At 42.3% G+C, this 23,351-nt stretch overlaps 1 protein-coding gene across 4 annotated transcripts in view; it reads left to right on the top strand.

Moving 5' to 3' along the window:
- Window positions 1-23,351, top strand: part of AMPH (amphiphysin) — a 247,856-nt gene that overhangs the window by 166,215 nt on the left and 58,290 nt on the right. For all 4 annotated transcript variants that reach the window (XM_060632223.3, XM_060632222.3, XM_060632226.3 and 1 more), the window contains exons 8-11: window positions 2,086-2,161; window positions 3,044-3,126; window positions 5,313-5,451; window positions 6,525-6,653. In XM_060632223.3, the coding sequence (XP_060488206.1) occupies window positions 2,086-2,161; window positions 3,044-3,126; window positions 5,313-5,451; window positions 6,525-6,653 (427 nt within the window). The remainder of the gene's footprint in view (window positions 1-2,085; window positions 2,162-3,043; window positions 3,127-5,312; window positions 5,452-6,524; window positions 6,654-23,351) is intronic.

The raw sequence follows: 23,351 nt of genomic DNA on the forward strand, positions 1-23,351 counted from the left end.
CTAGGAGGTGGGGGAAATAGGGAGAGGTTGGTAAAAAGGTATACACTTTTAGCTGTGAGTAAGGTCTGAGGATCTAATGTACAACATGGTAACCATAGCTGATAACACTATATTCTATAATTGAAATGTGCTGAGTGTAGAAGTTAAATGTTCACACACACAAGATACATTTATGAAGTGAGAGCTGTGTTACTTAACTAGATGGGGGAACTATTCACAATTGTGAATCAGGTCACCACAATGTACACTTGAAATATCTCACCATTTTAATTGTCAGCTATACCTCAATAAAGCTGAAAAGATGAAGGAAACCCAAATAAACTAGTCTTCTAAAATAAAAAAAAAATTAAGTGGAACACGGTAGGAACTTAAGGCACAGGTTAAGACGTAGAAAAAGTAAGCCTTACTGGAGTTTCACATGGTACTTAACCATTATTTCATCTCTGAATCTCTAAATTGGGTTTTTATCTTTTATCTTGTTAAAATTCTAAACCCTAATTCATTGGAGAGAGCAGAAGTCATGATACTCGTGCTTAAGCAGAATTTCTTGTCACACAGTCCATGCTTTTCTATTGGTTTTCCTCCTTTTGGATCCAAACACAGGTTCTCTGGTTATTAATTACGAGACCTTGGACAATTAGTATGTCTGTGCCTTGGCTGACCTGGATGTAAAATGAGGCTCACTACCCTGGAGGTAGTTACAAGAATTAAGTGAGGGAATAAATAAAGGTGTCTATTACATGGCAGCTCTTTCTGTTGGCTTTAATGATAATGGAACATTCGTCCGCTCGGCTTATTGGAATCTTGCTCAGCACAAGGCACAGCTAAATAGGAAGGTCCCCTTTTATTTATGCTTTCATGTCATTGTTTAAATAAGAGGGGCCCTCCTATGTACAGCCACATTCTTACTCCCCAGTAATAAGTTATTATTAAATAATAAAATTATATATTAAACAATATATTATTCTTATTACAACCTCCCCGCCCCCCCGCCCCCCGAGTATGTTTATTCCATATATCTGGCCTGTCTAATGTTTCTGGCATCTAAGTTCTTACTTGGGATTTAGAATCTCATGAACCAGTCAGGATTCTGGACTTATTTTTGAGAATGTCATTGAAACAAGAACACGAATGAAATCAAAGTAGTAATTTATTAGATGGATTCAGAAAGATTGAATTAATACAGTGTCCTCATTTAGAGCAAAGGGAGCCCATTCAGGAAGTACTGGGCTGAACCCTTGGGGTTGACAGGTGTGCTTACTATTAGGGACCTAAAAGTCCCACCCCCTGGTTTTGCTTCACAAACCTGTTTGAGATACTGTGAATGGACACCTTGTGTCTTAATATTTGGCCCTCTTACTTTAGCTGAGGAATTGTAATTAATCGGTAGGTTTTCTATTTCTGCCTATCCACCACATTTCAGAATCCAAAATGATTCTATGTATATGTCATAAAAATTAATGATAAGCTTTTCTCTCTCCAGCCCTTCACAAGACACACGTCTAAAATACAACAGACTCTTAGGGCAGTGGTTCCAAATGTGTTCCGTCTGCACGAGCAGCAGCCTCAGTGTTACCTAGAGCCTGTTAGAAATGCAAATTCTAGGGCGCCTGGGTGGCCCAGTCAGTTAAGCATTGGACTTTGGCTCAGGTCCCGATCTCACGGTTCATGGGTTTGAGCCCTGTGCTGGGCTCTGTGCTGACAGCTCGGAGCCTGGAGCCTGCTTCAGATTCTGTGTCTCCCTATTTCTCTCTGTCTCCCCTGCTCACACTCTGCATCTCTCTCTCTCTCAAAAATAAATAAACTTAAAAAAAAATTTTTTTTAAATGCACATCCTCCACCCCTATCTGAGACCTGCAGAATCTGAAATGCAGTCCTGGTGTTCCCCACGGTGTGAGAGCCACTGTCTCCGCACGTCCACTGCCTTTGGAGAGATTGTGCTGTGGGCCAGCAGATGTGGCCCAGTGTTAATCACAATTATACAAAGGAAACCTGTTCCTAATGCATTTCATTGCCATTACAAATGCGGTTTTGCTGACCGGTCTTTCCCTATTCTTCTTTCCTCTTTGTGTCTCTACATGGCAGACGAGTTGGGTTTTACGTCAACACTTTCAAAAATGTTTCCAGCCTCGAGGCCAAGTTTCATAAGGAAATAGCGGTGGTAAGTAACGATGATTATTTTTCCTTACGGAACATAAAATAAGTGAACTTTTTTTTTTCTGAAAGCAAATGAAATGGCGTAGCATTGTCACTTACTTGCGAGTTTGTTTTCATAGCATGTTATTACTCTCAGTGGTATTTCTCCAGTATTCCTCCAGGCCCTCAGGAATCCTGGCCGGTCTTCGTTCCTCTTCCGAAATGCTTTTTCTCCCTGTCACAGTCTCAGTCTTGTTTTGTTTGGTTTTTGTTTCCAGTCAGCTTTAAAAGTGGCGTTTAAAAGTGATACTTTTTGAGGCTGAGGAAAAATTGGTATCTGAGCATTCAGTCAGCAGTCCTGTCGTCAACTAATATTGTCTTAGTTCAGCAGCGTGGTCGTACGACTTTATCTCTAGTAGAGTCAGCAGAAACAATAAGGGTTTGTTTTCCATTCTGTACTCTGGTTGAGAAATGTATTTTGGTTTTTTAAAGGTTTATTTGTGTTTGTGGCCTTTCAGTTTTGACATAAGTTTTTTTTTAATTTTTATGTATTTAGTTTGAAAGAGAGAGAGAAAGAGCAGGGGAGGGGCAGAGAAAGAGGGAGACAGAGACTCTCAAGCAGGCTCCACATTGTCAGCGCAAAGCCTGACGCCGGGCTTGAACTCATGAACCTGGAGATCATGACCTGAGCTGAAGTCGGACACTCAACCGACTGAGCCACCCAGGCGCCCCTTGACATGAGTTTTAAATTGTCCATTTGTAGAATTTAAAGGTATCCTGAGGCCATCCCTATCGTCGTTAAGGTTCTCAGTTTTTCAGTAAACGCTTCCTCCTCTCTTAGGGCAGTAGCCTGAATCGGCACCAGAATGACTTACAGCTAACAGACCAATGGTCTCCATCCCTTTAGCTTTGCCACAAATTGTACGAGGTCATGACGAAGCTGGGCGACCAGCACGCTGACAAGGCCTTCACCATTCAAGGAGCTCCCAGGTAGGCTGTGTTCTTCAGACCCAAGTTCGTGCAATGCTTGTCGCAATTTCTGCAGTCTGCACCAGCCCATGCTATTTTAATCCTCTTAGAAAACTCTAACACTAAGAAGCCTTTCCACTGTCAGACTCTGTTCTGTGTTCACCTTAACCTTTAGCCTTTAGATTTACTCACTGTGGGCTTTGGTCATTGTCACCATAGAATTGACTATCTGCCTGTCTCCATTTTCCACGGGACCTGGGGTATACATTTTTAACACGTAATTTCTGGTTGTGCACCTGTTACTTTCTTTGGAGAAGAAAGGAATTCCTAAACTCCCAGCACTTAGTCCTTATGCTTATCGTCAGTGCTGGCATCTTCCATGAATCCATTTTGGAAAGTAATTGACACCTCACCATCATCTTACCTCCTGACTTGACCTTGCAAATGCTGCATTGTTTCGGTCCTGTTGCACGTTGATTCTGTGAGTCAGTCGGTCAAATACACCGATCCTTCTCAGGCATCATATGTTCAAGGAAGGCAGGCTTGTGAGCCTTGGGCTGGAAATCAGAAGACCCAGCTTTCAGGTTTGTGATCCTGCAGTTAACAGGCTTTGCCTTCCTTGAGTGAGTCCATTAATCCTTTGGGTGAAGATCTCATTTTTTTTTAATCAACAGAAAAAAAAAAAAAGATGGTATTGAACTAAATGGCTTGTAAGGTAATATGCAGTCCTGACATTCTCTGTTTGCAATTTCAACATCAATCATATAGAGTCCTACGTATACCTTTATAAAAACACACACTCCTACCCATGTTAGTGTTTGGATTTCTCTATAGAGAGCTAATTTTCTTAAATGATACTCTTTGTATTAGCCATCCTCATAATAGTCTCTGCTACAGCTGCTATCCCAAGTGAGCATTTAGGATCTCTTATCCTTCGAAGGGAAAGAACATTCCCTACAAGAACACATGAAAGGAGTGGAAGGAAGCACTGTTTCCAATATAGTATCTCAGCATGAACTTGGAACAAAGAGGAGGTTGTAAGAGGAACGTCGCAATGACATTGGGTGTTTTGGCTGTAAAGCACGTGAAAAACTTAGGGGGTCCTCCCTCGTAGAGACGTGAAACAAATGTGTCTGAACACTTCAGTGTTGCTGAATCAGATAAAATGAAGACAGAGGGAGGCCATGGCCACTTACCAAATGTTCCTTTGGTTTTTTTCAACATTCCTCCGCAGAACGAGGTGGTGAGTGAGCTCAGTGGGCTCCCTGTTGAGTGTAGATTGGATCCGCGCTTCCCGACAGAGGACATGATTGCTGGCACGTAGTCTCAATCATGTGGCCCATCCGTGTTCCCCGCAGGACTCACTCCCTTGAATATGTAGATCATGCTGTGGTGTATGCGCTAGTTTATTTTGGGGTAGAGACTCTGTTCCCTCAATCTGTAGACGTTAGAAGGTCTTAGAGAGTAGGATGTGTCCCAAGTGCCCTCCTCCCACTCAATCACCTTTGAGCTGGTCCCACGCCTCTGGCCCAGTGCCAGGAATGCGGTGGGTTCTCAGGAAACATTGCTGACACTCTGCCTTCACATAATTCGTTCGTGCCTGTCAAGGTGTCTGAGTTCAGTCATTGTTTTATAAGGTGTAGAAAGGGGAACAAGTAATGAATTTGTTTCCAAATGTTATCAGAAAAGACTCGTATAAAATCCTACTCAGCGCTATCCTGAGGATGCCTTTAAAGTAAAATTTATCGTTTTCAGGGTGGGTTTTTCTATCCATTATGACCTAGTAACATTCTGAAGGAAATCAAAAGTTGAAAGTGGCTCAGCTAATTCAGCTTCTCTTTGGAAGATTCTTGCAGAGCCTGTTTGGCACAGTGGAGAGAACAAGGGGTTTGCATTCCCAAGGCCTGAATTCAGAGCCAGCAAAATGCTGAGTGACTTCAGGGGTTTTTAACCTCTCTGTGCCCCGCTTTACGTGGGGACAGCAAGGCCTGAGTGTTGTGAGGTTAGAGATGATGTATTACGAATGGGGTCTGGCATCCAGTGGATAATAAATACTGTACATAACAGCCAGAATTAACCTAGGAGGGGGCTAGACGAGAGCCAAAACCTGTTGTGCCTCAGGATTCCTTTGGGCTGGAGGACCCCTGAAACGTAAGTGCTGTTCTTTAGATGGCCCGTTGCTGACTCTCATGTGTTTGTTCATCCAGCGATTCTGGTCCTCTCCGCATCGCAAAGACCCCATCGCCGCCCGAGGAGCCTTCGCCCATCCCGAGCCCAACAGCTAGTCCCAATCACACGCTGGCACCTGCGTCTCCTGCACCGGCAAGGCCTAGGTCACCTTCACAGGTAGGAAGAGGTCAAGTATATTGGGGCAAATGGAAGAACTCGGCATGAGGGCCCCTATCTGGGATAGTCCTGGGGTCCTGGGGCATCAAAAGGAGTTTCCAGTTGGGGAGACTTCAAGGCTGTCGGCATTGTGATGGCCACTAAGGAATCAAGCCGTTTTTCCAGTTTGGAGCCCTACATCCTCACACACCCTACGTTTGAGTGTGTTGAGACCTCTCTCCACAACCTGAGCTTCCTTCCATGCCCTCCTCTCCTCCCACCTCTTGCTTTCAGAAGGCTCTGATCGGTCCTGCCTTCTGCTAGGACCTCCCTTCCTCCAGCACTTTCACTTACCCTTGGGTCAAGTATGGCCAAGAAAGCCGTGATGTTTATACGCCATTTCACAGTTTGGGTACTACCCACAGTGTGTGGCACACGAGCTCAACAAAAGTGTCTAGAAGAAATGATTGGGGGAAACCGGAAAGATTAGAAAAGGTAAATACAGAGAAACATGGCCGCCTTCGTCTTCTCCACTTTGGGTGAAGATGAAGTTCCTACAGGAAGACTCTAAGTGTCCAGTGCGGTGCAGGCTTTGAAAGTAAGGCAAGTCGTGAGAAGATCCACGGAATAGTTCTGTCAAGTTCTTACTCCTGAAAACACTCACGTGGGGAGTGCAATATGTGCTACCTATGGGCGGTCTCAGTGATTCCAGTGACAAACTTTCCTGATGTTAGTGTTCAAGTTCCAATTTATTGCTGAAATGAGAAATCCTTTTCAGTTGACTCCACAAAAGGTGTTGCCTTAGTTTTAACTTTAGAGGCATAGGCACCTGGCCCTGCATGTAGCGCTTGTGTTGAGATGAATGGAGTGGCATTGCCGGAGTATTTCTCACGGGGCCCTTGCTTGTTGGTGCTCAGAGAGCCACCAAGGGAGATAGCATTCTCTGCTCAGTCAGGTGTTCTTGTTTCTGTACACGTATCTAAATTTCAGTCAGTGTCCGATACGTCCGCCCAGCACTGTTCCGTGGCATTTCTGCACATCTCGCGTGCCGTCTTTGGCTGAATTAGTTTGCTTGTGTTTCTGATGTTTTGTAGACCAGGAAAGGGCCTCCTGTCCCACCTCTGCCCAAAGTCACTCCAACAAAGGAACTTCAACAGGAGAACATCATCAATTTCTTTGAGGACAACTTTGTTCCGGAAATCAGTGTGACGACACCTTCGCAGGTAAGTGCCTCGTATGGAGCTGCGATGTCCACAGAAGTTCCATGGCAGAGGGACCCTCAGGGACCAGCTTTAAAAGTGTCAGACGTTAGAGCCCGCAGTATCATTTCAGCTGTCATCAGGTTTGTTAATTACTTGGTATGCCTAAAGCATTCTCAAATGGGAGACATACATACAATGTTTGGAAACACCGAAAAGTGTGAAATGACGAATTTTCATAATCCCCTAAATCATACCACTCTGACATAGTCACAAATGAATGCACTTTGGTTTATTTTCCTTCAGTCTATTTTTCTAGGTAAATGCCGAATTTGTACCATAAAATTCAATGGCATTGTTATGTATTCCTGACTTTTCTACTTCATCTAATTGAGCGTCTTTTTTTCATGTCATGTTACTGTTTTCTTTTTTCAAAAGAAGATGTTTAACCAGAGTATTCCATCTGAGGAATGGACCAGGTAGCTTTCAATTTTTCTGTTTCTTTACCAGCACTTCGGGGAACATCAGTATTTGTGAATTCATGTCTTTATGCCCTGTGTTAGTTCTTTTGTATTGCTTCCTAGTAGAGAATAGGAAAATACAATGAAAAGAGATGACTGTTTTTAAGCCTTTTGACCTTCCTACTTTGGCAAACAGAAGCATCCGCAATTGCCCTGGTCTCAAAGACCCTGGGGCGCACCTGCCCCAGGTACAGCTACCTTCGTGGACTGCAAGTCTACCTCTGCTGGCGACTTGGTCATCCCATTGTCTCAAGAATGAAGATTCCTGACTTCCAGAGCTGTTCCTGATGCCATCAAAGCCATTTCTTTGTTTTAAGAGTGAAAGTCCCCAGAAAAATCGTGCCAGCATCAGTTGCTCCCAGCGTCCTCAGGGTCAGAAATAATACCTACATTTTATAAGATGTGAGAATGCAGCCCTATAATTACTGAGTACATCAATAACAACACTGTGTACAACATCCCAATTATAATCACGTCCTGTTGACAATAACAGAAATAATGCACTAATAACAGAGAACTCAGAAAATAGCCACTTGGAAGCCCGTCGTAATTTGTCGTTGCTTTTAAGGGCATTCATCAATAAGGCACAATGCTTTCAGCTAATAGTGTCCTTCTTCTGTTGTTTGTATGAGATGTGGGATTTGGTACGCTAACAAGGCCTTGAAATGTGATTTAGCAGCTCTTTTCGAGGAGGGAGAATTGCACGTGGATGAGTGCAGGGACAAATGATGTCTGTGGATACCCAGATGCCCTCAGGGCTAGCTCTCTCGGAGCCAGCTGTTGGCCTGGCACCAAACGTGAGCAGTTTTCATTTCCACATTATGCTGTCCATTTGTATTTGCTAACAGCTCAGCTCCCTTCTCTCTGGTGCTTCATCAGTTTTCAAATAGGGGGTGTTTCGGCCGATGATACCCTTATTCAGGTTGCTTTCCCCTGTACCCTCCAAAAACCTGCCTTGGTCCCCTCCACAGAGAATGTGGTCACCCAGAAGCCACATGTACTTAGCTGAAGACCCTTCCATTTAGCACCTGAGGCAGCCAAAGTAGAGGCAACATGACACATAGACTAGTTCCGAAGCAAAGATGGGGTTCAAAAGTGTTCTTTCCTTTAAAATGTTTTTTTATTTGCAATTTGCTGGCTCACATAAGGTTTCTTCATTGGTAAAAAAGAAAAGCATCACAGCACTTTTTACAATTGCAAATGCTAGACGGGGGCCCAGAGTGCTTCTAAGAGCATTAACTCGCATGATGCTGTTGCATAGGAGTCATGGGAAGTCAGGAATTGGGGACAGAGGAAGAGGAAACGGCTTTCTAAGCAGAACCAACCAACCGGGGGCCTGGCCCGGGCCCAGCCTGGCTGTCTTTGTGTAGCACTCCAAGGCTGTGGCAAGAGGAGGAAAGCACTCCTTCCCCCATACTGGCTGTGTGTCCCCTCCATCAGTGTGCTCGGGGATTCTGAAAGAACTGACCGCCAGAGACATCATGGGGGTGCGTTTTGGGGGATTCAGTTTCATTTATATTGTTTTCTTTTAATCAAGAGGAGGCAGAAGGAGGTTTCTGTCATTTTTTCTGACTGCGGTAATGTGGCTCTTCTGGTGGACCACAGCATGTGACCAGAGCGTTTCCATTGACTAAATGGCTGTGAGTCTTATGTCACGATGTCAAGAGAAGGGAGTGAAGCAGGGTTTATGTTTCAGTCTGTTTCCTTGCTTATTGAGTGATAGAATCTAGCTTTATTTTGGGGCGCCTGGGTGGCTCAGTCCATTAAGCATCTGACTCTTGGTTCCAGCTCAGGTCATGATCTCACGATTTGTGAGTTCGAGCCTCACATCAGGCTCTGCACTGTCAGCACAGAGCCTGCTTGGGATTCTCTCTCTCTCTCTCTCTCTCTCTCTCTCTCTCTCAAGAAATAAATAAGCATTTTAAAAAGATACAATAAAATTATGCAGATGCCACCTGTCCCTGAAGCATCTTGACAGTCCCTTCGGTTGCTCGTTCCTCTTTTGATACCCACAGGGCCAGTGTGTGTTCTCTCACTCCTTTTGGGTCACATCCGGCAGAGTTTCTGATTCAGCCGCTCTAGGGTGGGGGCCAAGAATCTGTATTCCTAACAAGCTCCCAAGTGATGCTGACAACTGCTGGTCATGGGATCACGCCGTGAGAACCACTGTTTTAGGCCAGGATTTCCCCGTGACACAAATATATGGCCACGAACAAAGTACCACAGTGAATGAACAGATTTCTCCCAGGGAAATACCCAGCTGAGTCAAGTGTATATCATGTACGACCATGTATAACTGCTGCGCTTAAAAATTGTGTGATTTGAGAGGTGCCTGGGTGGCTCAGTCGGTTAAGCATCCAGCTTCGGCTCAGGTCATGATGTAGCGGTTTGTGAGGTCGAGCCCCCCATTGGGCTCATTGCTGTCAGCATGGAGCCTGTTTCCGATCCTCTGTCCCCTCCCTCTTTCTTCCCCTCCCCACCTCTCTCTGTCCCTCCCCCTCCTCTCTGCCCATGCCCTGCTCGCACACGCTCTCTCCCTCTCTCAAAAATAAATAAACATGAAATTAAAAAAAATAGTATGACTTGAAATACTCCATATTTCGGGCAGTTGGACTTACATGTACATACACGTGCATGTACATGTGTGCTTGTAATATTAGATGTGTTGATCAGAGTATATGTCAAGTTACATATTCTAAGGGAATGGACGGTCTCATCAGGGCTGTGATGTTTTTAGATAGGCACAGATATTTGATGAAAAAGAATCAACAGAAATGCCCAGAGAAAATGCAATGCCAGCTGCATGGAAGCTAGAAAGCTGAGATGTATCTGAAAAGCTCTTCTCTCCCAGATACATGATATTTATGATCATATGGAGTGGTCCATTTCAGTTTTATTGTGATATTTTTTTAAAAGTTTAATAAGTCAGTCTACATTGAACAGATAGGTTTATGTCCCCAGTTTGCTATTTTTATCATGTACTTAGTGGGGAAGAAGAGTGTTTGTATTAATCCCACCCAGAAGCTCCAGGTGTGATGATTGAAATATTCCTCACCTCTGATGGATTTGTGTGTCTCATACACCAAGCTTCACGGTGGCGACAGTCCCTCCTGAGTGCATCCGGGGATTGGAAACAAATCCCTTAGGCCTAGAGAGCCCTCTAATGGCCCCAGACCTTAACTATATCATAGAATCTTCTCTGGGAAGTATCCGTACCTGCTTACAGGGAGAGGTCCGCGTGTCAAGACCACAGGGCTGACCTTGCTTCTCTGGTTTTGTGATTACAAAAATGGAACTGCCAGCCCTCTTTATTTTTCCCTCCCAAGAACCTAAATTGAAAGAAATCTCTTATGGGGTGTGTGTGTGTGTGTGTGTGTGTGTGTGTGTGTGTGTGTGTGTTTTCCTGAATCATTCTTTAAAATTTTTTTTAAGTTTATTCATTTTTGAGAGACAGAAACAGAGTGTGAGTGGATGAGGGGCAGAGAGAGAGGGAGACACAGAATCTGAAGCAGGCTCCAGGCTCTGAGCTGTCAGCACAGAGCCCGACGCAGGGCTTGAACCCACGAACTGTGAGATTCTGACCCGAGCTGAAGTCGGAGGCTTAACAGACTGAGCCACCCAGGTGCCCCACATTATTCTTTCAAGACAGCATTTTCCATCCCTTCCCATAAGGTGCTGTGCAAAGGGGGTCCTTGGTCATTGGAGGCTGGGAGGAGCTACAGCCCCTTTTGTTTTACATAGTTTGTGTCAGCATGTCCAGTGCTCTGAGAAGTTGTGCAACAAAAGCCCTTTTTGTTTAAATCAGAGTTTCTCAAATAATCTCCCTTTTCTCCCAAAGTACTACCTGTTCCAGGGACGTGGGCGTTTGGTGAAACATGTTTAAAAACGAAGATTTAAAAGATATTATATCCCTGGAAACCAAACTTATGGCCTATAAATAGGATTTTAACAGATCAAGGCCAAAAAAAGCAATCATGTATATTATATACACACACATATGTACACATGCAAGGTTGTTTCTTTTTTTTTTTTTCTTCAAAAATGTTTTGAAAAAAGATGTTTCGGACTGCTTTCTCTTTTCACGATCGAGGTTCACCCTCCTCTCCCACCAGGGCTTTCCTGAGAGATCGTGGCTCTGGGCAAATATTTTCAGAGGGGGGCTTCTGTCCATATAACCAATTCGAGTCCCTTGAAATGAGCCTGTCCGCAGCATTCTGGTGGTCAGTCTGATGGGATTCCGTACGTGAAACGCCATGCTGCCCAGTGGAGGCGATCTGCCCACCAGCCACCCTCTTGGAAACAAGCCTGGCCACCATGTTCCAGGACAACTGGGTGGATGTGAGCCCCAGAGTTCCTGGGGGGTGTGGTAGGTACTCCATGTAGAGAGGGTCACAGAGTGCTCCAAAGAGAGATGGGCGCCAGCCCCATGTGGGTGTCCTGACCAGATAGCATTGCTAGCCACAACCGCCACCACCAGAGAAGGACTTAGAAAATTTCAGGGAATGTATTCGAAAGTGTGGGGCTCCCCTGAGGGTCAGGGCTAGGGGTGGGGTCCCTGCTTGCCCTTCTACCTGTCAAGTGGCAGAAAGGAAGAAATTGCCTGTTTCCACATTTTTTTTTCCATAGCAGGTAACCCCCAACTGTTTTGCTTAAATCTTTTCCCAGCAACGACGTTGCATATTTTCTCTCTTTGCTTTTAAATCTTTTACATTTTTGTTTATTTTGAGACAGAGACAGACCCAAGCAGGCCCCGCACTGTCAGCGCAGAGCCCAAAGCGGGGCTCAAACCCACAAACCATGAGATCGTGACCTGAGCCGAAACCAAGAGTCAGACGCTTACCCGACTCAGCCACCCAGGCGCCCCTGCATATTTTCTGTTTTTGAAACTGGCATTCTCCTTTACAAATCCAGATGGATTAGGTTGTGACCATCCAAGCCTATTCCTCCAAGCCCATCTCCCCACTCCTGCTGGGAGACCTACTGTGCCAGAAGGCAAGACAGCAGCACAGCCTCTAAGCCGCGTGGCTGTCGGGATCAAGTTAGCATCGTTAACTCTGCTACTCTTAACGCCTCTGCTTTCCAGCCGAATGCTGCAGCTCACATTTTAAGTTCATGAAGTCATTCGATTTTTCCTTGGCCAATCAAACTGAAGTAGATTTTCAGCTTGCAGAATAAGTTCGTGAAATGGCCCTTTTCGTCTCCCCAATCCTGAGAGGCCATCCTGCAGTCACGTGTGTACGTACCCCTCGCTTCCCGGGTATCTGTCACCTGGTTTTGAATTCCGCTTTGGCTTTTCTTTTCAATGTAGCATATTTCTGGACCAGCTCCCTCTTCTTTCAGTTGGTATTTTTTCCAAGTAAACATGTTAGCATTCTGGTAACGCAGAAAGAATTAGTAAGCTAAAAACTGGAAAGAAGGAAACCGTGTGTCTTCAGACCCTTCAGCCCCTGTTTGGTCGGTCTGTTGGGTTGGTGGGTCACCCACAGGACCCCTGGTTCCTTCGGCAGGGGTAGCCAACTGGGGCAATTTGTTTATCATCTGGGGCTCTGACAGTGCTCTTAAGTCGTCATGCCACTTGGCTTCACAACCTTCCAAGGTTCTCAGACACCTGAACTTGTGACAACGTCTAGACTTTTCGCACTTTTCCCTTTTTTGCATTTTATATTCTACCTCCTTGCGAAGCATCTCACGGTGTGTCTTTTGAGATTTTGTACTTTTGAATATGGTTTGAGGTATGGGTTAGGGAGTGGTGGTCAGCTGGCTCAGAGAGGCCAGCAGGGGAAGGGGAGAAGAGGAACACAGAAGAATGAGTTGGGGAGAAAGGAAAGAGCTCACGATGAGGAAGTACATGACTGACTATGTTACATGCAGGGTCTCCTTCGATTTAGCTTTCACATCATTCCTGTGATTGACAGGCCATTATCCCTACTTTTTACTTTTATTTTTATTTAAACTTTTTTTTAACTTTTATTCAATTTTGAGAGACAGAGAGAGACAGGGCATGAGCAGGGGAGGAGTATAGAGAGAGGGAGACACAGAATCTGAAGCAGACTCCAGGCTCCAAGCACAGATCCCGATACAGGGCTCGAACCCAAGAACCATGAGATCATGACCTGAGCTGAAGTCGGACACTTAACCGACTGAGCCACCCAGGCACCCCATCATTATCCCTACTTTTGAAGTTGAGCAAACCCGTTGTCTTTCGTCCACACTGTGGCGTTCATAGGGCAGCCGTGGAAAGCGGAAGTCTGTAGACCACCCATGCTGGCGTTCTAAGCACCTGATGGATAGCAGGTACTAGATGGCCAGTAAACTGAACAAATCCATCCAGACTCTCTCCGTAATGTTCAGAATGCACGTTTTCTACAGTGTCTTCGGGTTTTTGATATTAGCACAGTTCTTCAAGTTGTGACAGATCAGCAATGTTATCGTTAAATTCCAGGGGCGGTGGGAGGAGGGTCTTTACTCCACCAGTTGAGCTACTTGTTCATCCAGTGGTCGTCACTGAACCTCACTGGACGCACAGGCCCCGTCCACCTCCCCTACTGTCTCTCTCCTCCTTACGGTCAATGTGCTGCACTGTCACGGCTGTGCAACCTAGCAGCTTGCTCCAGTAAAAACAAAAACAAAAAACCTAGATAAACAGTTCCTTAGAAAGTTAGTATGTTGTGCATCACCTCATTAGAGCGTCTGCAGGATCCTATAAGTGTAGGTAGGCACACGCAGCAAAGACGGCAATAGGAGAGCTTTGAAGAGTCCAGGTCATGGGTAAATGGATCTTCATTGTACTGTTTCTTTTTTTAAGTTTATTTATTTATTTATTTTGAAAGAGACAGAGACCACTCGAGTAGAGGAGAGGCAGAGAGAGAGAGAGAAGCCTAAGCAGGCTCAATGTGGGTCTCGAACACCTGAACTGTGAGATCATGACCTGAGCCGAAATCAACAGTCAGGTGCTTGACCAACTGAGCCACCCAGGCGCCCCTCATTGTACTATTCTTTTAACGTCTTATATAGTTAAAGCTGTAGAACAAATACTTGACAATGTCCTATGAAATGGTTGAATGATGACTGCAATTTCTGACACTGCAAATATAAAGCTCTTGAGCCCGGTCAGGATACTGTAGTTAACTACCATTATTCCCAGTAACTGCTGCGTATGCATCTGTAGTGGTCTTACCATAGGCTTCCAGTTATAAAGTTCAGTTTCCTGAGGACGCCCACTCACTTGCACACTTTCTTTCTCTCAAGAGAAATAAACATTTAAAAAATTTTTTCTTAGGCCTCTGCGTTCATAATTACCAACGAAATGCAAAAGCTTTACTCACTGGTAGAAATTGTCAGCTATGTTGTGACCCTTCAATAAAAGACATATCTATTACCTGAAAGATAACCCCCAACTGGCCTCGTTCCTAAAAACTTCATTTAACCTTTATGTCTTAAGTTTGTTATCTGATCTCCCCGGACTTATTGGGAAGTAATAAGTGTCCTGCCTAATATTTAGAATATAATGAAAATGTCCTTAAAATATGTTTAATGAAAGAATAAAAAATTAAAAAAAAAAAACTCTTTGGAAGAAATAGTACCTATGACTTTATCTGGCTCACTGAAATATTGTGTTATCATTAAGAAATCGGGGTGCCTGGGTGGCTCAGTTGGTTAAGCATCCGACTTTGACTCAGGTCATGATCTCACGGTTCATGGGTTTGAGCCCCACGTTGGGCTCTGTGCTGACAGCTCAGAGCCTGGAGCCTGCTTCGGATTCTGTGTCTCCCTCTCTCTCTGCCCCTCCCCCACTCATTCTCTTTCTCTCTCTCTCAAAAAAAATAAACATTAAACAAATTTAAAAAATTGTGCGTATGTGTGTGTGTGTGTGTCTGTCTGTCTGTCTATCCATCTGTCTGTCTGCATGCACCCACGGGAATGGCTTAGAGATTGCTCTACTTATAAATTTTTGTGTCTGTAGCTATATATTGAAATCTCTGTTACCTGATATGCTTATAAGAGTAATGTCATAAAGGATGCGTGGTTAACCCAAAACACTAGTAAATTCCAGAGAAGCAAAAAGCAAAAGTTTAAAAGTGTAGTTCTATTTCTCAGCAAAAACCACTGTTACTAATGTAGTTTTTGTAATGCCACAATTTTATTCTCTTCAAACAGTGACAGAAAGATATATTTTTTTGGAAATTTGATCATTTTATATCAGTTTTATAACCTATGGGTTTTTTTTACTACAAATATAACAAAGATATTTTCATGTCAATTTAAGATATATCTCACCATTTTAAATAACAACAGATCCCTGTATCATGAGGTTGTACCATAGTAGGTTTAACTAATCTCCTGTTGTTAGAGTATTTTCTTCTGTTAATCAGTTTCATTGATTTCTGACCAACGTACAGTTAACGGCACATATTTAAAGCATACTTTTTGATAAGTTTTGAAATATGTGTGCACCCATGAAACCATCACCAGGATCAAGGTAGTGACTATATCTCTCACCCCCAAAGTTTCTTTGTGTCTGTAATCCTTTCTGTTCCTGTCCACATGCTGTACCCTCCAGGCAAACTCTCATCTTTCTGTCACCATACACAAGTTTGAATCTCCTAGAATTTTGTATAGATGGAATCACCCAGTGTACACCCTTTTTGGTCTGGCTTGTACTGTTCTGCATAATTATTATGAGGTTCATCCATTTTGTAGCAGGTATCAGCAGTTTATTCCTTCTTATTACTGACTAATATCTCATTGTATGGACACATCAGGGTTTGTTGTTGTTGTTTTTTTCATCCATTAATGGATATTTGGGTAGTTTCTAATTTGGGGCTATTTTTTTTAATGTTTATTTATTTGAGAGAGAGAGAGAGAGAGAGAGAGAGAGAGAGAGCATGAGTGGAGGAGAGGCAGAGAGAGAGGAGATACAGAATCCAGAGCATGCTCCAGGCTCTGTGCTGTCACAGTGCAGGGCTCAAACCCGCGAACCTCTGAGATCATGATGTAAGCCAAAGTCGGACGCTTAGCTGGCTGAGCTACCCAGGTGCCCCTAATTTTGGGGTATTGTAAGTAAAGATGCTGTGAACATTTGTATACAAATGTTCTTTGTGCACATGCTTTCATTTCTCTTCAGTAAATCTCTATGAACTAGCTGGATCATTTGGTAGGAGTAAGTTTAACTTATTAAGAAACTGCCAGACTTCTCTTTTTTAAATTTTTTTAAATCTTTATTTATTTTTGAGAGAGAGAGAGACAGAGCATGGGTGGGGGAAGAACAGAGAGAGAGGGAGACACAGAATCTGAAGCAGGCTCCAGGCTCCGAGCCATCAGGACAGAGCCCAACACAGGGCTTGAACTCACAAACCGTGAGATCATGACCTGAGCCAAAGTCGGATGTTCAACCGACTGAGCCACCCAGGTGCCCCAGAAACTGCCAGACTTTTCTAAGTGATTATACTATTTGTGTTTCCACCCACACTGAAAAAGAATTTCAGTTCCTCCACATCTTTGCCGACACTTGGTACGGTTAGTCTTTTTAATTTTAGCCGTGATGATAAGTATATGGTGTTACTTTGTTGTGATTTAGTTTGCATCTCCCTAATGGCTAGTGATGTTAGGCATCTTTTCATGTACTCATTTGACATTTTTCCCCCAGCTCTATTGAGGCATAACTGACAAATAACAATTGTATACACTTAAAGTATACAACTTGATGTTTTAACATATGTATGCATTGTGATCTCCCCAAACCAGCCAATTAATATATCTATCCCTTCACATAGCTACTCTCTTTTATTGTTGTTGTTGTTGTTGTTGATGATGATGATGTCAGAACACTTAATAGCTATCCTCCTGGCAAATTTCAAGTGTATAATACACTATTTTTACTTACAGTCACCATGCTGAACATTAGATCTCTAGGACTTGCATAACTGAAACTTTATACCCCTTGACTAACATCTCCCTGTCTCCCCTCCCCTGAGGCCCTGGAAAAAACCATTCTACTCTCTGCTTCCATGGTTTTGACTGTTTTCAATTCCACATGTAAGTGAGATCATTTCTCTTTCTGTGTCTTGCTTATTTCACTTAGCATAGAAACTTCTGCACAGCAAAGCAAACAATCAACAGAGTAAAAAGGCAACGTAGGGAATGGGAGAAAATATTTGCAAATCATGTATCAGATAAGGGGTTAATATCCAGAATATATAAGGGACTCATACTATTCAATAGCAAAAAAAAAAAATCAAGTAGTTGGATTAAAAAAATGGACAAGGGACCCGAATGGACATTTCTCTGAAGAAGATGTACAGATTGCCAGCAGACACAGGAAAAGGTGCTCAACACCACTAACCGTCAGAGAAATGTACTTCAGAATCACAATGAGATATCACCTCACACCTGTTAGAATGGCTACTATGAAAAAGACAAATAACAGTTGTTGGTGAGGACGTGGAGAACAGGGAATCCTTGTACACTGTTGATGGGATTGTAAATTGGTAGAACCACTATGGAAAACAATATGGAGGTTCCTCAGAAAATTAAAAATAGAACTACCTTACTGTACAGCAACCCCACTTCTGGGTATTGAAATGAAATCAGCATCTCAAAGAGCTGTCTGCACTCCTGTGTTCACTACAGCACTATTCACAATAGACGATCCATGGAAACAACCTAAATGTCCATTGGGGGGGGGGGGCACCTGGGTGGCTTAGTTGGTTGAGCGCCTGACTTCGGCTCAGGTCATGATCTCATGGTTTGTGAGTTTGGGCCCCATGTCAGGCTCTTGTGCTGACAGCTCAGTCTGGACCCTGCTTTGGATTCTGTGTCTCCCTCTCTCTCTGCCTTCCTCTGCTCACTCGCTCTCTCTCTCTGTCTCTCAAAAATAAACATTAAATGTCCATCAGTAGATGAATGAGTAAAGAAAATGAGGTATATAAACACAATGGAATATTATTTGGCCTCAGAAGAAGTAAATCCTGCCATTTCTGACAACATGGACGAGTCTAGAGGACATTATGACATATTACTATGACATTAGTATATCCTCATTGGTGTCTGTGAAAAACTTTTGCTGATGTATTCACTTACTTGATGGAGTCTTGAGAGTCCTTTGTATGTTCTGGATACAAGCCTTTTATCAGATGCATGATTTGCAAATATTTTCTTCCAGCATGTGGCTTATCTTGTCATTCTGTTAGTGCTTTTTAGAAGAGTAGAAGTTTTTTTTATTTTGATGAGGTCCAATTTATCCAATTTATTTATTTTTTAAGAATTAGGCATTTCACATTACATCTAAAAAAAATCTATGCCTAACACAAGGTCACAAAGATTTTCTCCTGTGTGTCCTTCTAGAAGTTTTACAGCTTTAGGTGTTACACTTAGGGTCTGTGACAAATTTGGAATTTTTTAATATGTGCAAAGTATGGGTTGAAGTTCATTTCTTTACAGTTGAAATGTGATTGTTGAAAAGTCTATCCTTATTCTACTGAATTGCCTTTGTACCTTTGTGGTTCTCTTTCTGAACTCTGTGATTTTTTATTGATCCATTTGCCTACCTTTTATGCCAGTACCTTGTTAATCTTGATTACTGTCACTTTATACTGTCTTGAAATCAGATGAGGTTAGTCCCTCAGCGTTGTTATTTTTCAGAGTTGTTTTGGGTGTTCTAGGTCCTCTGAATCTCCACATGAATTTTAGAATCAATATGTAAGTTTCTACAAAAACACCTTCTGGGATATTTGGTTAGATTCCTAGGGCTGTTTTAGCAAAGAAGCATAAACTGAGTGGCTTATAACAACAGACTTTTATTCTCTCACAGTTTTGGAAGCTAGACGTCTGAGATCAAGGTCATGATTGAGTCTGAGATCAGCAGGCTATGCTTCTTCTGAAGACTCTAGGGTCCTTCTTTGCTCCTCTCTCCTTCTGGTGGTTGCTGGCAGTCCTTGGCATGTAGATACATCATTCCAGTCTCTGCCTCTGTCATCACACTGTGTTTTCCTTATGTGTCTGTGTGCTCTGTATCTTCACATACCTTTGTGTTTATGTATCCAAATTTCCTTGTTTTTATAAGGTCACAAGTCATTGCATTAAGGCCCATCCTAATTCAGTATGACCACATCTAAATTCCATTACATCTGCAAACGTCCTATTGCCAAATAAGGTCACATTCACAGGTTCCTTATAATCATGAACTTTGGCGGGGCGTGGGGGGGTGCACAGTATTCAGCCCAGTACAGATACTGACTGGCATTGCATTGAATATGTAGATAAGTTTGGGGAGCATTGACATCTTAATAATAATGAGCTCTGTGATCCATAAACACAGTATAGCTCTTCCTTTATTTTAAGGTCTTCTCTAATTTATCTTGGCTGTGTTTTATAGTTACTATTCAGTGTACAGGTTTTCTCATCTTTGGTTGGGTTTATCCCTAAGTATTTCATATTTTTAGTGCTATTGTAAATCATATTTTTAAAATTTAAGTTTCTGGTTTTTATACTCTTATATATCAATAAAACCAGTTTTTGTATATTAATGCTGTACCCTGCAGCCTTGCTAAACTCAGTATTAGTTCCTATAGCTTCTTTATAGATTTCCTTGGATTTTTCTATATAAGTGATCATATCTTCTGTGAATTAACATAGTTTTACTTTTTTCTTTTTAATTTGGATGCCTTTTATTGCTTTTTTCTGCCTTATTTTAGTGTTTAGTACTGCCAGTATATTGTTGAGTACAAGTGTTGAGACGGCCATCCTTGCCTCGATCTTAGGGGAAAGGCTCCTAGTCTTGTGTTATTAAACAGGATGATAGTTGCATGTTTTTGTAGATACCCTTATCAGGTTGAGGAAGTTGCCTATGTTTCCTACTTTGTTGAGAGTTTTGAACAGGAGTGGATATGGATTTTTTCAAATACTTTTTCTGCATCTGTCAAGATGATCGTATGAGTTTTCTTTTTTAGTTTGTTAATATGGTGACTTACATTCATTGGTTTTCAAATGGTACATCAATCACACATTCCTGAGATAAACCTCATTTGGTTATGATGCAGTTTATTAATATATATTTCTTCATCCAGTTTGCTAAAGCTTTCTCTAGCATTTTTGCATCTATGCTGATGAGGAACATGAGTCCATAGGGCGTTGTTTTTAATAATGTCATTTTCTGGGGCACCTGGGTGGCTCAGTTGATTGACTTCATCTCCGTCATGATCTTGTGGTTTGTGAGTTCCAGCCCTACATTGTGCTTGCTGCTGTTAGCACAGAGCCCCCTTCGGTCCCCCTCTCTGTGCCCCTCCCCTGCTTGCACTCTGTCTCTGAAAATAAATAAACATTTAAAGTAAAAAAAAAAAGTTGGGATGCTTGGGTGGCTCAGTCAGTTAAGTGTCCAACTTTGGCTCAGGTCATGATCTCGTGGTTTGTGAGTTTGAGCCCCATGTCCTGCTCTGTGCTCACAGCTCGGAGCCTGCGGCCTGCTTTGGATTCTGTGTCTCCTTCTCTCTTTGCCCCTACCCCACTTGTTCTCTCCCCACCCCCCTCTCAAAAATAAATAAATGTAAAAAAAATTTTTTTAGGTAAAAAAAAGTAATTTTCTGATTTTAGCACCAGGGTAATGCTTTCCCCATAGAATAAGTTGGGAAGTTGTTCACTCCTCTTCAATTTTGTAGAATTGGTGTTTTTTTCTTATTTAACTCTGGTAGAATTCACCAGAGGAGCCATTTGGGCCTGCAGGGTTGTTTTTGTTTTTGTTTTTTTTTCTCTTAAAAAAAATTTTTTTTTAATTTGAATATAGTTGACACACAATGTTAACCTTAGTTTCAGGTATGCAACATAGTGATTCAAGTTCTCTATATGCTGCAGTTTGTATTTCTCAAGAAATCTGTCTCTCTCATCTAAATTGTTGAATGTATTGGAATAAAGTGGTTTACAATACTTCCTTATTTTTTTTAAATATCTGGTAATGCCCCCTCTCTCATTCCGGATATTGGTAATTAGTGCCCTCTCTGTCCCTCCTGTGCCCTCTGTCCCTCAGTCTGGCTAGAAGTTTATCAATTTTATTAATCTTCTCAAAGGACTTGGTTTTGGTTTTATTGGTATTCTCTCAAGCGCTCTCTCTCTCTCTCTCTCTGTCATTCTCTAATTAATTTCTACTCTGATCTGCATAATTTTCCCCATTTCTATTTAGAATTTTATTTGCTCTGTGTCTTTTTTTTTCCTAGTTTGCAGGGTAGAAGCTGAAGTTACTAATTTGAGACATTCCTTCTTTCCTTTTTTTTTAAAACTTTATTTTTTAAAATTTACCTCCAAATTAGTTAGCATATAGTGAAGCAATGATTTCAGGAGTAGATTCCTTAATGCCCCCTACCCATTTAGCCCATCCTCCCTCCCACAACCCCTCCAGCAACCCTCAGTTTGTTCTCCATATTTATGAGTCTCTTCTGTTTTGTCCCCCTCCCTGTTTTTATATTATTTTTGCTTCCCTTCCCTTATGTTCATCTGTTTTGTCTCTTAAAGCCCTCATATGAGTGAAGTCATATGATTTTTGTCTTTCTCTGACTGACTAATTTCACTTAGCATAATACACTCCAGTTCATCCACGTAGTTGCAAATGGCAAGATTTCATTCTTTTTGATTGCCTAGTAATACTCCATTGTGTATATACACCACATTTTCTTTATCCATGCATCCTTCGATGGACATTTGGGCTCTTTCCATACTTTGGCTATTGTTGATAGTGCTGCTATAAACATGGGGGTGCATGTGTCCCTTCGAAACAGCATACCTATATCCCTTGGATAAATGCCTAGTAGTGCAATTGCTGGGTCGTAGGGTAGTTCTATTTTTAATTTTTTGAGGAGCCTCCATACTGTTTTCCAGAGTGGCTGCACCAGCTTGCATTCCCACCAACATTGCAAAGGAGATCCTCTTTCTCCGCATCCTCGCCGACATCTGTTGTTGCCTGAATTGTTAATGTTAGCCATTCTGACAGGTGTGAAGTGGTATCTCATTGTGGTTTTGATTTGTATTTCCCTGATGATGAGTGATGCGAAGCATTTTTTCATGTGTCGGTTGGCCATCTGAATGTCTTCTTTGGAGAAGTGTCTATTTATGTCTTTTTCCCATTTCTTCACTGGATTATTTGTTTTTTGGGTATTGAGTTTGATAAGTTCTTTGTAGATTTTGGATACTAACCCTTTATCTGATATGTCGTTTGCAAACATCTTCTCCTATTCTGTCGGTTGCCTTTTAGTTTTGCTGATTGTTTCCTTTGCTGTGCAGAAGCTTTTTATTTTTGATGAGGTCCCAGTAGTTCATTTTTGCTTTTGTTTCCCTTGCCTCTGGAAACATGTTGAGTAAGAAGTTGGTGTGGGCAAGATCAGAGAGGTTTTTGCCTGCTTTCTCCTCAAGGATTTTGATGGCTTCCTGTCTTACATTGAGGTCTTTCATCCATTTTGAGTTTATTTTTGTGTGTGGTGTAAGAAAGTTGTCCAGGTTCATTCTTCTGCATGTTGCTATCCAGTTTTCCCAGCACCACTTGCAGAAGAGACTGTCTTTATTCCATTGGGTATTCTTTCCTGCTTTGTCAAAGATTATTTGGCCATATGTTTGTGGGTCCATTTCTGGGTTCTCTGTTCTATTCCATTGATCTGTCTGTTCTTGTGCCAGTACCATACTGTGTTGATGATTACAGCTTTATAGTATAGCTTGAAGTCTGGGATTGTGATACCTCCTGCTTTGGTTTTCTTTTTCAAGATTGCTTTGGCTATTCGGGGTCTTTTCTGGTTCCATACAAATTTTAGGATTGTTTGTTCTAGCTCTGTGAAGAACACTGGTGTTACTTTGATAGGGATGTGTTGAATGTGTAGATTGCTTTGGGTAGTATCAACATTTTAACAATATTTGTTCTTCCTATCCAGGAGCATGGAATCTTTTTCCATTTCTTTGTGTCTTCTCCAATTTCTTTCATAAGCTTTCTATAGTTTTCAGTGTATAGATTTTTCACCTCTTTGGTTAGACTTATTCCTAGGTATTTTATCATTTTGGTGCAACTGTAAATGGGATCGATTCCTTGATTTCTCTTTCTGTCGCTTCATTGTTGGTGTATAGGAATGCAACCAATTTCTGTGTGTTGATTTTATATCTTGCAACTTTGCTGAATCATGTATCAGTTCTAGCAGTTTTTTTGGTGGAATCTTTTGGGTTTTCCACATAGAGT

This window comes from Panthera onca, chromosome A2, assembly GCF_046562875.1.
Source record: "Panthera onca isolate mPanOnc1 chromosome A2, mPanOnc1 haplotype 2, whole genome shotgun sequence".
Lineage (NCBI taxonomy): Eukaryota > Metazoa > Chordata > Mammalia > Carnivora > Felidae > Panthera > Panthera onca.